This window comes from Psittacula echo (assembly GCF_963264785.1).
Source record: "Psittacula echo genome assembly, chromosome: 4".
Lineage (NCBI taxonomy): Eukaryota > Metazoa > Chordata > Aves > Psittaciformes > Psittacidae > Psittacula > Psittacula echo.
The window spans coordinates 78,129,128-78,142,971 of record NC_137738.1 but is presented as its reverse complement, the minus strand read 5'-3'; the positions used below and the strand labels follow the sequence as shown (position 1 = coordinate 78,142,971).

Here is a 13,844-nt window from a genome sequence, read left to right as displayed (position 1 = left end):
CATTTCTAAATGGCAGCACCATATGAAATATGTCCTGAAGACTATTTGATGTCAATGGTGTGGAAAAGGACCCCAGCTGGGGACATGGCATTCAATCGATGTCCTCTCAATGCCACAGGTACAGTATTATTTTGAAATTTTATGAAGAAAAAAAATAATAAGATATCTTTTGCATTGTGTTCTAGACATAATCATTACTAGACTCCTATACATATGTATATATGCATGTACATGAATATATCTATATGAAATGCACATATTTATAGTGTACATACATAAATATAGTATATACATGTACATATACTCTTTCTCTTATAGCTTACATATAGGCATGGGTCTCTGTGGTATATATGTATATATATATATGTATACACGTACATATGTGCATTATAGCCAGAGAGAAAAAGCTAAGAACAAATCAATTTGACATAACCTATCAGACAAAGTGAAAATGAAGCAAAACATAAAATCTTTGTAATTAAGAAAAGACTGCTATAACCCCACCAAATGAACACTGAAATGTATTTCAGGGTATTATACTACTGTTCTCTATATACTGACAATCATTGCATGAAATTGTTTCTCTGTGTGCTTTTGAAATAGCATGGAATGTAGTTTAAATAAGGTTCATTCTTTCCAATTGCTCTCACTTATATAAATATTTTCTGTCTTTGTGACTTACAGGCACCACTAGCAGACGCTGCTCTCTCAGTGTTCATGGAGTGGCCTTCTGGGAACATCCAAGCTTTGCTAGATGCATATCAAATGAGTACAGACACTTGCAGCATTCAGTAGGTGCAAAGCCAGCTTTAGTACTTGCTCTGTTTATTCATTACTAATCACTAGTGTGAAAAAATCCCTTACTTATTTACTTTCAAGTAAAATTTCTGATAATGACTGCCAGGAGGAAAATAGACCTAAGAAAGAAGAATTTATATTAATATATATTATTCTGATGTTATATATTGCTGGTGTTTGAGTGAAAAAAAGCTCTGTCTTACTGTAAAAAATGGAAAAATTAATCAGATTCCTTTCTTTCATGTCCACTGTGAAATTTTTATAGAGGTCAGAGGTAAGAGGTAAGACATATTTTGGTTTATTAGAAAATGAGATGTGAATAAATGAGGTTTACTGGAAGAGTGACCTGCTGAGTAATTTTATAATACCTTGAATTCTTTAATTGCACACTAGGAAGTCAGAAATAATGTTCTCTTTGTTATCAAATTTATAACTTCACCTTCAAATGTAACGATAGGAAATGATTATAGCTTAAAGCTGCTGCTCTAAATGAAGAAATATTATGGGGGCTTTTAGTATGCTTAACAAAAAGTTTAGTTGCAAAGCACATGCATTATACATTTATCTACTACCTAAGCATGTTTGCATGCATAGATGTAATACATTGTATATATTGCATTATAAAGATACTACCGTGGTATATTCTAGGTATATTCATTACATTCTATTTCCATAGCCAAAGCATTCAGCCAGGTTAATACTATTTGTGGGATGAACTTATTTGAAGAAGACTCACAGACAATGAGTTTTGCCTACATGATATATTTTACTGACACTCTTATTACTCTGCCTCCTTTTCCAAAGGCCACTGCTCCATTTATCATTTAGCAGAGGAGCACTTCTGTAGCATGTCTAAAAATCTTTGGTGGCTTGAAAAGTAGTAGCCTGGCTGTCATTCCTTAAATCTGTCTTGCCAGATAGAGGACATTTTGATAAATTCCTTTGAGCTGCATTTCTGTTTCATTAGATTCCAGTTTAATTGAGGACCGGGATTATTTTCAGGGTAAGCCAAAGCAAGCATTACTTTTAAAATAGCATAGCATAAAGTCCCTACTGAAAAGAAACTCTTCTATTTTATATAGCTGTCTGTATATTATTCTATTTCTTTAGTGTTCATGTTTAAAAAAAAAAAAACCTTAAGTTGGCTGTAAATATTTTGCATTTTATATTTTTGATATTTTATTATTTTGCAACAGCTGCATATAGTATGCTGAAACATACGTTGTGGGCATTGACCTCAATATATTTGTATTTGGTTTTCTCAGAGTCTTTATTTTGGTAAATAGCATAATAAAGGCAATGACTGCAGGCAATACATATATATATATATACACACAGCTTTAAATACTGATAATGTCATGAGGCAGATAAAAAAAAAATCACTTTTTTGTGATTGAAACATTGAGATATTTCAAAGCTAAGCAAATCACTTCCTTATTTAAATATTACAATCTTCTGAAATATTTAAAGGATTTTAAAATATTTTAAAGTATTTAGTCATCTTGACCTGCATGATGAGAAGATGGTCCTTTTAGAGTTTTGTTCATCTGCTCTTACCTTTTCAGATTTCATATCAGCATTTATTCATAGTGTGGATCCTCATGTCACTGATTCTCTAGTGATATTCAGGCATTTCTTTTTATGTTATTGCTAGAAGTCTGTCATAAGCAACTCAAACAAGCTCTTTCATGTTATTCAGTGATTTGACTTACCTGGCTAACTTTTGGTGAGGCACTGATATTTTTTGGAGAGCTGCAAGTATGCCCGGCAGGAAGGGATCATTGTTGAACAAAAGAAGACATTTCTAACCCAGATCAGATTTATCTATTTTTCTACGCTTTTTTTCCTAAATATTAAAAGTATGATTAGACCACACTGTGAAATAACTTTTGCCAAAGAACATTTAAAAATACCTAAGGCTTCTTTAAAATTACGCAAGCATCTAAACATCATTCAGTCTTGTCTATCTGCATAAAAGTTAAAGGAGAAAAGTGGATTTCTTTTACACTTTGGAGCTGTTCACAAAGAAAATCAGCTTGGTTTACATCTTACTCCTTCTCAAAGTGAACAACACAGCTTATTTAAAGAATCACATAACATAGAATAAAGACCTATAAGGTCATCGCCCTGCAAATGTAGGCTTGTCCCCCCACGATACATATGTCCGCTCTATAAATCCATGAAAATAGGGCTTTATAAGGAAGCTGCAGACAGCCGGTGTTGCTATAATAAATATGTGTGCTTATGAAAGCATTTGTGAGATGCCTCAGTGTGCTTAACTTACCAATAAAGTTACTCTGCCAATTCAGACCAGGAGTAGTGGGGGGGTGTAACTCAGTTTTATGTATGTTCCTGTAAAATCTGAGTCTGAGCTGAATCCCTTTCATTTCTTACCTGAAATACATAAAACAAAAGTAGGTACATAGTCTTCAAAAATTATATTTCTAAAGTTGAATTAAAGCAATTGATATACATAAAATACTTAACACATTAAAATACACTCACTTGGAATTCAGACAGGTACCTGCTTCTTTGCCCTCCAAGCAAGCCACATATATTCCAGAAACAACCCAGAAGTCATATATTTGAATTCACATGGGGCTGTGCCCAAGCACAAACTCTCTAAAGAAAAGCATTTCATACGCTGGGAGCCAGAGAATGCTGCCTTGGTCACAGACCCTACTAACCTTGCTACACAATTTCTGAACTGGAAGCTTACAGTTATACTAGTAGATAAACTAAACAGGGTGACTGCCCAAGCTTAAACACTGCCCTTGCAGTCATTTACACTGTTTAACTGTTTATCTGTTAGCACACTCCCTAGCATGTTTTAAGACCATACCAGTGAGCACTCTGCCAAACAGTCACTAGCATCCTTTAGAGGGTAGCATGGCAGAGACCGTTTCTAGCAGGCAATAAAACCATTTTTTTGGGGGACAGAAAGGCAAAGAGAGTTTAACATGAGGATTACAAGCTGTCTCTGTTTGTCGGCCTCAGGGCTAGACAATATTCCCATAGCTATTTTATTTACCTGTATTTAGTCTTTGTACAGTAGAAACACCTTACATTTGGGCAGCTTGAAATGTGAGTTGAAGGATTCAAGAGTATATGTATTACTGGAGCAAGTGCAGGAAAGGGCCATTAAGATGAGCATCCTTCCTACAAGAAAGGGCTGAGAGAGGTGGAGCTGTTGAGCCTAGAATAGGGAAAACTAAGGAGGGATCTTATCAGTATATATAAGTACTGGAAGGGAAGATACAAGGAAAACAGAGCCAGGCTGTTTTCAGTGGTGCCCAGTGACAGGACAATAGGCACTGGGGACAAAGTGAAATACAAGAGGTACTCTCTGAATGTCAGGAAACATTTTTTCACTTCTTCACTGTGAGAGTGACTGAACACTGGCACAGGTTGCCCAGAAAGGTTGCAGAGTCTCCATCCCTAGAGACATTCAAAAGCTGTCTGGACATGGTCCTGGGCAATCTGTTCTACATGACCATGTTTGAGCTGGCGGATTGAACCAGATGACCTCCAGAGATGCTTTGCAACTTCATCTATTCCATGATTCTTTAACTACCTGAAAGAAGGATGGAACAAGAAAGTGGCTGGTCTCTTCTCTCAAGTAACAAGTTAGAGGACAAGAGGAAACAGCCTCAAGCTGCACCAGGGGAGGTTTAGATTGGATATTAGGAAAAAGTTCTTCACTGAAAGGATTGTCAGGCATTTGAATAGGCTCCCCAGGGAAGTGGTGGAATCTCTGTCCCTGGAAGTGTTCAAAAAACATACACATTTTTAGTGAACTTTAGTGACATGGTTTAGTGGTGGACTTGGCAGTCTTGGGGTAATGATTGGACTTGATGTTCTTAAAAGTGTTTTCTACCCTAGTTCAGTCCGTGAGTGTATGATTCTGTGACCCACATGATTCCAGAAAATTGGAAATTCGCAGAAGGCGGAAATCCTGAAAAGTTAATTCATAGACTCTAACATCAGGATGAATTTTACATTATTCCTAAAGATAAACTTTTCCTAGAAACGTTAATACAGGTTTTGAGCAGTTCTCATTAAGCCAGAATTCTATGCTGTATGTGGCATAGAATTTTACCATATAACCACAGGTAGTTGACTCCTGAAGACTGTTTCCTTACTATATGTACCTAGAGTAGGTTCGTTGGCTCATGCACAAAGCTTCTTGTACTTGTATGGTTTTCTCTAATACTCACCTGCAAGCGACATAGGACAAATTTCAACCTTTAATAAGCAGTGTTTAAATATCAGGAACTCAGCTATTCTGTGTGTTCTTCAGCTTGAGTCAAAATGTCTATGGAGACCAAGATGGTAGTTATGTAAATCATGCTAAAATGGCACTATCTTTTCATCTCAAAATCCATTTGGAAGTCTGTTTGCAAAGATGAAGAATCAGTAAAGTAGAAAATACACTTGTAATGCTAAAGATAATATACTTTGCTCATAACCCCCAGCATCATGAATAATTTAGCTCTTTTGCCAGATGCTTACAGAATGTGCTACGCAGAATTACTGCCTCTACTCAGATAGGCACGTACTGGCACTTCAGATGCAGGGTACTGGCACCTCAGAAGAAATCAGGGTTTTCCACTTTTTGATACATCCATCAATATTGTACTTAATATTTTATTGCAACAGAGTAATTCAGAATCTTTAATCAATATATCTGCTTAACGAATGCTTGAGATCAGGTTCTGTTCCATTTCCATTTTTTGGTTATGGAGAACTAAGTGAGACTGAGTAAGCAAGAAATTTACCTGTGGTCATCTGAGTTAGTGCCTAGCCACTGTTCCTTCTTAATGATCATACTTCTTCATATGACAGCACAAAATCCCTGGCATGGTAAAAATCAAATAACTGCAAGGCATCTGAAGAGACTATTCACTGGAATACGATGAAACAGTGAAGGGGAATGTTTTTTAGCTTGTGGAGTGCAGATAGAAAGTCAGCTTACATTTTTCAAGGGCACTGTGCCCTATACAATTCATGTGTAGCAGCTTCAGTAAAAGTAGTTAAGAGGATGATGCACTTCAGTTATGCCACAAACGTACAACCTGTACTTTCATTAGTTTAATTTACCTTCTGCACTATGAATACAGGCCCCTTTTAAGACTAGGTATGATAATTAGATCATTTTGAATAATGGAACTAATTAGTTATGAATAATTTATCCAACATTTGGTACAAATCACTTATCAAATAAATTCAACAAACACTATTTGACCAGCTTATACACCTAATTGACTAATATGAAAAATTATTCACTGAACAAATTAAAGGACAAAATTGCCAAAATCCATGACATAAACCCGTGGGAAATTATTTAGTTAGCTCTAATAATAATACTTAAGGAATCTAATTACAATTGTTCTAACTAAAGCACTATAAGTGGAAAATGCAAAGTGATAAATAGGTATGCCTTGCCTTCTGGAATCGTGACCTAGAGAATCAAGCAATAACTTGATGAACAGAAAAAGAGACACTGCAGATTATATATCACTTTTTGTTCTGAATTTCTTATATTACCCTAGTGTGTTTGCAGTACCTGCAGCTTTGCATTAAGAAAACACTCTTAGCCAAGCATGGTGTTTCAGCACTATTGCCAGTCATCTCTGGAGCTAGGATGGAATATTTTGCCCAATAATGCACTAGTTGTTAAATGTGTCCTTAAGAAAGAGGAAATTACAGCAAAGAAAGTCTTCCAAGTGTCTGTTTTATTGTGGATGGAGGTGAAGTAAGGTTAAGATCTACTGGCAGGGGATATCCTTTCTTCAGTTACTTCTGGATAGTTCTTGGTCACATACTGATCACCAGATTTTAGTTAGGAGAGGGAAATTTCCCTGCTGTCTCAAAATTTGGAGGTTTTTTTTTTTCCTCTCATAGGCATAGTTTGAGTTTTCATTTTTATTTCATTTTTAGCATTTCAACTGTATATTAGTGAACTATTAATTATTCTTGCTGCAACAATTATTCCTGTGATATCTAATTTCTGGTTTGGTTTTTATTGATTTCTAAATTAGATCCAGAAGGAGGCTATCATGATTAATAAGCATGACTTATTTTATGACCTTTTCTTGAATTACTATATCTTTTATAAGAAGATATCTAGTTTTTTCTTGTAAAAGGTAATGGGGAATGCATTCTCCAATTATAATTTTGTTTTTAATTTTCAATCTTCATGTTCTTTCAAGTTTCAACCAGCAACCCTCAAGTGGATTTGACCTGATGACAAATTTGTTTTGGTGCTTTGATTTTTTTTTTCTTTGTTCATTTGTATAAACAGGGTAAAATCTTTCCTGAGACTAAGAAATCCAACTATTTGTTCTATGACTGGATGTGAGTGACTGCAGGACCAAGAACAGAATCAGTGATTAGAAGCCCACAGGCCTACCTCAGATGGTATCCAAGAAAATAAATGCTTCAAGAGTTAATTACATTTTCATCCTCTCTTGAAGCCTATCAAATTTGGTATGCTACAAGAAAGAAGACTAAGAACTAAGACCCCAGCATTAGGAATGTCCTATATTATCATTTGTATGAACAACTGCTTCATAATTAAAGGCTTCTTCAATATTCTTAATCCAGTCTATGGATGATGGGCACCTAAATTAGAAAAAAAGCCCAAAAACCAAAAAAACCCAACCAAACAAAAACCAACAACAACAACAACAAAAAAAAAAAAAAAAAAGAAAGAAAACAAAACCAAACTGAAACAAAGAAACTAGTCACCCTCTGCCCCCATAGAAATCAAGCCCAAGAAATAAGAGACATGAATCTGAGCTAATGCAGCAAATGAAAATGAGATTAAAATAGTTTGTAAGGAAGAGGAATGACGTTTCATAGCTTATGAGATGTCTATGAGATTAATATCTGAAGCCTGCATGACCAATTTTAATGAAAACTGTTAATGAATAAGATCTTGCCACAGAGTATTAGAAACTGATTTTGTGTAAATGGAGAAAATACTTGACTATACAGGGCTATTTCTGTTTTCTACTGTTATGCATATATTCTAAGTTATAGGACTTATTGAATCGGAAAAAAAAGATTTTTGTGAGGGATCTACTTATAAAATAAGGGTAATATATCACTGACTCACCACACACTAAAATAGCCCTTTTGCCTAAAATGAGACTTCCTCTAAAGCTTTTGGACACTCTGGTTTGAATGAGAATAGTACTACACTTATAAATACTGAGGAAGATTAAAGCCTGTCATCAAGACATTGTTTCTGAAGGTTATTTCCAATATTATCAGAAAAGCTGTACTGATTGATAAGCCCATTTTCTAAACCTATGTAGCACAGTTTTTAAACCTGGATGATGAAATTCTACATTTAGTTGCTTTGATAAAAATAAGGTACTAATTTGTGACAATTTCAGTGATATAACACCTAAATCAAATATGCATTTGTGTGAGCTGAGCTGCTTTTCTATCAGAAAGAAGTTGGAAAACCAAAAAAACCTCTTAACTGTTGAGAGTTAACAAGGAAAAATCTACATATGAAATATCACACTAGTGTCAAGATATTAGCACTTCTGAAGGATTACAGGAACTTATGCAGGTGAATCTTTGCATATCAAACTGATAATATGGCTATGAAAATGCATTTCTGCTGCTCTAGCTCATACTGTAATTTTGTTTCCCCTTTTTCAGCAGCAGCGTTATTCACATTTTGCAAGTGCTTGGCTAAAATATAATTTGATAAAAAGAACTCTGAGGTGAATAATGATTTGCTCAGCTGCAGCTCATTAGAGATGATTTTGTTTTTCCAAATCATATTACAAGGGCAGTGTATCAGCCTGTCCATGTACTCCTCTCTATATTCTGGGGAATGAAAGGCCTCCTCCTAAAAAATTTACTGCTCCTTTTTTGCTAGTTTAGTGCTCCATTTCTTTTTATATAGCCGCAGAGCAAAGGAACCAGGCTTATTTTCATAGTTCTGAATGTACAGGCCTCAGGTAACAACCTTTTTTTCTGCTTCAGTCTGTTCTTATATTGGTATATGCCAGCTCTTCACCTCTGCAGCCTTTGATGGGCAGTAACATTATGTTGGTAAATGATCTGCTTTCCTTACCTTGCCTCCATGGTAAGCCCAGAATTGATAAGTCTACTCTGTTTTGTCACCTGCAATTCTTGACAGAAGAATAGCAAACTGTTTTCTCTCACATCAGAAAGCAACTGATCAAGAGATTATGGCAGGTAACAGTTTTCCCTTGCCTCACTAATATTTTTCCATTCTGCATAGGAGAAGATTAAAACTTCAGATAAAAGCTAATGACTTCTGTAATGCTGTTTGCTTGATGGTGAGGGCACTCATTTGGTTTTGAGAAAGGTCTGCCTGCTTTGGCCTGCCAAACTTCTTGCATGGACTGAAATGTTGGATGTTCGAGTGCTTTTAGTAATTTATGATAAAGTTACTATCTCCTTCTCAGTCTCTTAACAGATCTACTTTACTGTGTGTAAATAAATACGCACTTTGCCAAGTAGAGGAAATACCCTTATACTTCAGCCACTCATGAAATATGTGACTGGAAAGCTGTTAGGTGGAAAAGGACATGGGGGTGGAGACTGATGGCTGCTGAACATGATCCAGCTTGTGCCTAGGTGGCCAAGAAGGCCAATGGCATCCTGGCCTGTATCAGCAATAGTGTGGCCAGCAGGGACAGGGCAGCGATCATCCCCCTGTACTCAGCACTGGTGAGGCCACACCACAAATGCTGTATTCAGTTCTCGGCCCTCACTACAAGAAAGACATAGAGGTGCTGGAGTGGGTCCATAGAAAAGCGACAAAGCTGCTGAAGGTCTGGAGGGCAAATTTCATGAGAAGTGGCTGAGGGAGCTGAGATTGTTTAGCCTGGAGAAGAGGAGGATCAGGGAGCACCTTATCACTCTCTACCTGAAAGGAGGTAGTAGCGAGGTGGGTGTCAGTCTCTTCTTGCAAATAACAAATGATAGGACAAGAGGAACGGGTCTCAAGTGGTGCCAGGGAAGGCTTGGATTAGATATTAGGAAAAACTTCTTCAACCATTGGAACAGGCTGCCCAGGGAGCTGGCGAATTTGTCATCCCTGGAGTTATTTAAAAGACATGCAGATGTGATGTGACACTGATAGACAAAATTTAGTGGTGGACTGGGCAGTATTAGATTAATAGTTGGACTCAATGATCTTAAAGGTACTTCCAAACCTAAATGATTTTATGATGTCTCCAACATATTACATGTATCTCAATCTTAGAGATGCTATACAAAGTTTTCTCCAAACATTTACCTGGTTTTCTGCTTTATCACATCACAATTCAATAGGTAAGTTGTTTTTCTTCCTTTCTGCTTTTACATATCTGCTTTTCAGTAGCTAACTATTTCCACTTGTTAAATTCAAGAAAGGTCCCCACTATCTTCTCAGCAGCCATAAACATCTTCCCATGTCTGGTTTACCGAGGAGTAATCTTTGTTAAATGAAATGGGCTCCCGTGGTTTCTGCTGCTGCTGCTGTGTCTGCTGCAGCAGCGAGAGCTGAGTGTTGCCTGATCAGATTGATATTCCAAACTAGCCAACACTGCAGCCAACAGGTGAACTCACAAGAGTATGGCCAGAGGTAAAACAAGAGATGAAGGCTGTTTAAGAATTCAAAAAAGAAAGAATTCCTCTAATTTTTCCCTTGAAGTCCATGAGAACTGAAGGAATTTTCATTCCAACACAGCTGCAGAATGACTACAAGAATTTGGCTAGACAGCTAGAGGCAAAGAAATGGTCGCAGCATTTTACACTTACATTCATTCCCCTGTTTTTTTGTCTGCTACTTCATTTTCTTTATTCCCCCACCATTTTTAAGCTCAGATTTAAGTATGTGAGGCACAAAATATTTTTCTCTTGCCCTACTACTTATTGCTATACTCCTACTCAGAAATTAGGGCTCACAATAATGCTAATTCTCTTGAAGAAACCATGCTGGTTTGCCCTGCAAGCAGAAGTGAGTATTGTTGGGATAACTGTATAGAAACAAAAAAATCAAGTAAGTCTAGAAATTGGTTAAAATAAATAAACATATAAATGGAAGCATTTAATCAGAGCCTTAAGTTTTAGGGTCACATACTTACCAGGATGACCACATACTATAATAAAAGAAAGACAGATCATTTGTAGCATGTTCCTTTGTCACCCCCTCAACCTCAGCCATTCAGTCAGTGGAGACTTTACCTCAAGCAATGTAATGTTTGTCATAGAATGAAAACAACCCTGTCAGAGTCATCATTCTCTTTTCCTCTCAACTCTTGCTCTTGTCATGTTGCATTATACATAGATAACACAAATCTTGAAGACATGCCCTCTGGTTAAAAAAGGAAACAACAATAACAACAAGATCTCTCACACAGCATGCCAACGTGAGCGGGATTTAATCATAGATAATTGGAACTTTTAATAGCAGTACTTAATAAAACAATAATAAAAATCCTGGTCAACAAAGTGATGAGAAATAAATTAATAAATAAATAAAAGCCCACCTAAAGACATGATCTGTTTAAAGATTAGTCATTTCTCATCCCTAGAGGCATTTGTTACTCTCTTTTCTATCACTTAATTGGTGGTTATAACTCAAGGACTAGAATAAGTGATTATACTGATTATGATGATTTAAAAAAAAAGGTATTATGGAATCATTTAAAGTGGAAAAAAAATATCTCTTGAGCAAAATAATAGGAGTCTTCTTGTAAAAGAGTGTAGAGAAAGGGTGTGGAAAGAACCAAGCAAACCTCTGAGCTGGTCACATTCTTCTTCTAAAAACATGTTAGACTTCTGCAGATACTGGATTTTTTTTTTTTTTTTTCAAAGATTCTCAGATCACCTCATCACATATAAAAGAGCACTTAGTGTTTCTCTGACATCTCTGAAGAGATTTAGTTTGCCTGAGATGAATGTCTAGAACAGCACAGGATTCTGTGTAATTAAGCTGGCTTCTTTTCTCTGAAAATAAAAGAGTTTTGAGGAGTATTTTGCCCAAGCAAATGTAGAAGCATATGACAGTGGGACAACTGTTTGTATATAGTGAAACAATCCTAATTTTTGTCTTCATCAGTGTAAATTTGGAATAGATTCCTTAAAGCACAGGGTTGCAGTGATTTCAGAAGAGTGCACAGAGGCAGATTGCAGCACAGTATCTGCAGAAATTTGGTGCAGCAGATTGCATACCATGACAGTGGTAAAAGTTTGGTTTCAGGGCACTCCTTAAACTTTGACATTTATAGTTGAGGTATATTAGAGGAGGTTCTAGTCTGGATTTCAGAATATTTAGAGGGACCTGTTACAGAATCATAGAACTGGAAGGAAATTCGTTAAGACCATCCAGCCCAAACTTCTGTCCCATCAGAATCAGCTATACTTGCGTTATTGCAGCATTTTGTTATTCTTGACTGTTACTAAGGCCTCCAATATAGAAAACTTCGTAGTCTTTTCAGGTAAACCATGGTATGTCATTTCCTTTACAGTTGAGAAATTTTCCTTAATATATATCCTTAATCTTTCTTAAGACAATGTATACCACTTTTTCCTTTTCTATTATAAGAAAAGGGAATATATGATTTCCTTCATTTCTGCAGATACTGTTTATTTATTATGTTACCATGATCTAGACTGAGACTACTAACTAATTTCACTGATGACAAAGTGAAAAATTATTTCATATTGCTTTAGCAATCTCCTTCATAAAATGTGGAATGTACAGAAAAGGAAAAAGACTCTTACACAACATTAGTTTATAAATATTCAGATGCATACCTGAACATACATAGTTGTATCTTTAGACCTTCTCTGTTTCTTTTTAAAGACAGATTAAATAATATTCCTGAACACTGAAACAGCCTGAAAATAAACAAATACATTGTAAATAATTAATTATATTAAGCGAAAGTAAAGGACACTTCTAGATTCTGCATTAAAATAGTTAAAAGACTGTCTGCTGATAATAAGAAAAAACCCACCCTGTAATGAATTTTTTTGTCAAATCTGAAATGAAGAGCTTTCTCAAAATGACATCATGTTATAGTTGTGATGTGAATATTCCTTCCTGTTCTGCATCTTAAGAGCATTATGAAAAATATTTTACAAAATAGTGTTGAGTTGTGAAAGCCCAAAGCAAAGTGGTTTGCAGATTATGAGGAGTTTCAGGATAAATTTTTATTTCAAACTATCTTTCCTCACTTCTATATAAGGCTTCCTAATCTGAGTTCTTATAGGCCCCACTACCATAAAATCTATTAATGACATCATTAGTAATACCTTGCCATGAATCCAACATGATCTTAAAAAATAATGAAGAAAGGATGATGGTGTAGTTTCTCCTCAAATTAATAATTCTTTTCAATCTTTTATAAGTTTCTTGAGGGTTCATTGTTTTCTGTCCTTTTAAACCGTGTCTAGCTGTTAAGTTTGCAGTAATTATTATGCATTAATAAATTTGTACTCCAATGAGGAGGCTGAGGAGCTCTGATTTTTTAAAGAGTCATTTTTATTATATCATACTTTCTGAAAAATTGAGGGACAAAAGCAGTTGGACCCTGAGTCAAAGTCCAGTTAAACATCTCAGTAATTTTTCAAGTATGCAGCCATATAGTGCAGACGGCTAGAGGTTGAGATGACAACTGAAGTATCGCTTTAACAGCTGCTTCATTTCACTATCTCTTGGCTCATAAACTTTATTTTTAATGAGCCTGCCTTTAAGACCACTAAAAAATGACCTTCACAGAGAACTACAAGGATCTACAGTGATGACCAAAATAGCTTTCTTGGGCAGTGCATAATACCACAGTGACCATAGCATAGAAAATAAGCAGTATGGTGAGAAAGACATGCTAATTACTCATGAGAATATTCTGCATTTTCACACTGACAGATTCTTGTGGTAGATATGCAAGTAATCCATTGCCTCCAACTCATACTAATCTAGATATCTTCATTGGCTTTAATAGTGTTATGCCAGCTACCAAGTGATGGCCTGTGATTTTAAAGTCACATTTAGCAGCTGTATG

The 13,844-nt window shown here is 35.8% G+C and overlaps 1 protein-coding gene across 1 annotated transcript in view; it reads left to right on the top strand.

The window, feature by feature from the left end:
* ADGRB3 (adhesion G protein-coupled receptor B3) overlaps nt 1-13,844 on the top strand; it is a gene marked incomplete at both ends in the record, with an annotated part of 464,924 nt that overhangs the window by 206,126 nt on the left and 244,954 nt on the right. Inside the window, 2 exons of the mRNA XM_080614849.1 lie at nt 17-118; nt 685-791. Of these exons, the coding sequence (XP_080470975.1) occupies nt 17-118; nt 685-791 (209 nt within the window). The remainder of the gene's footprint in view (nt 1-16; nt 119-684; nt 792-13,844) is intronic.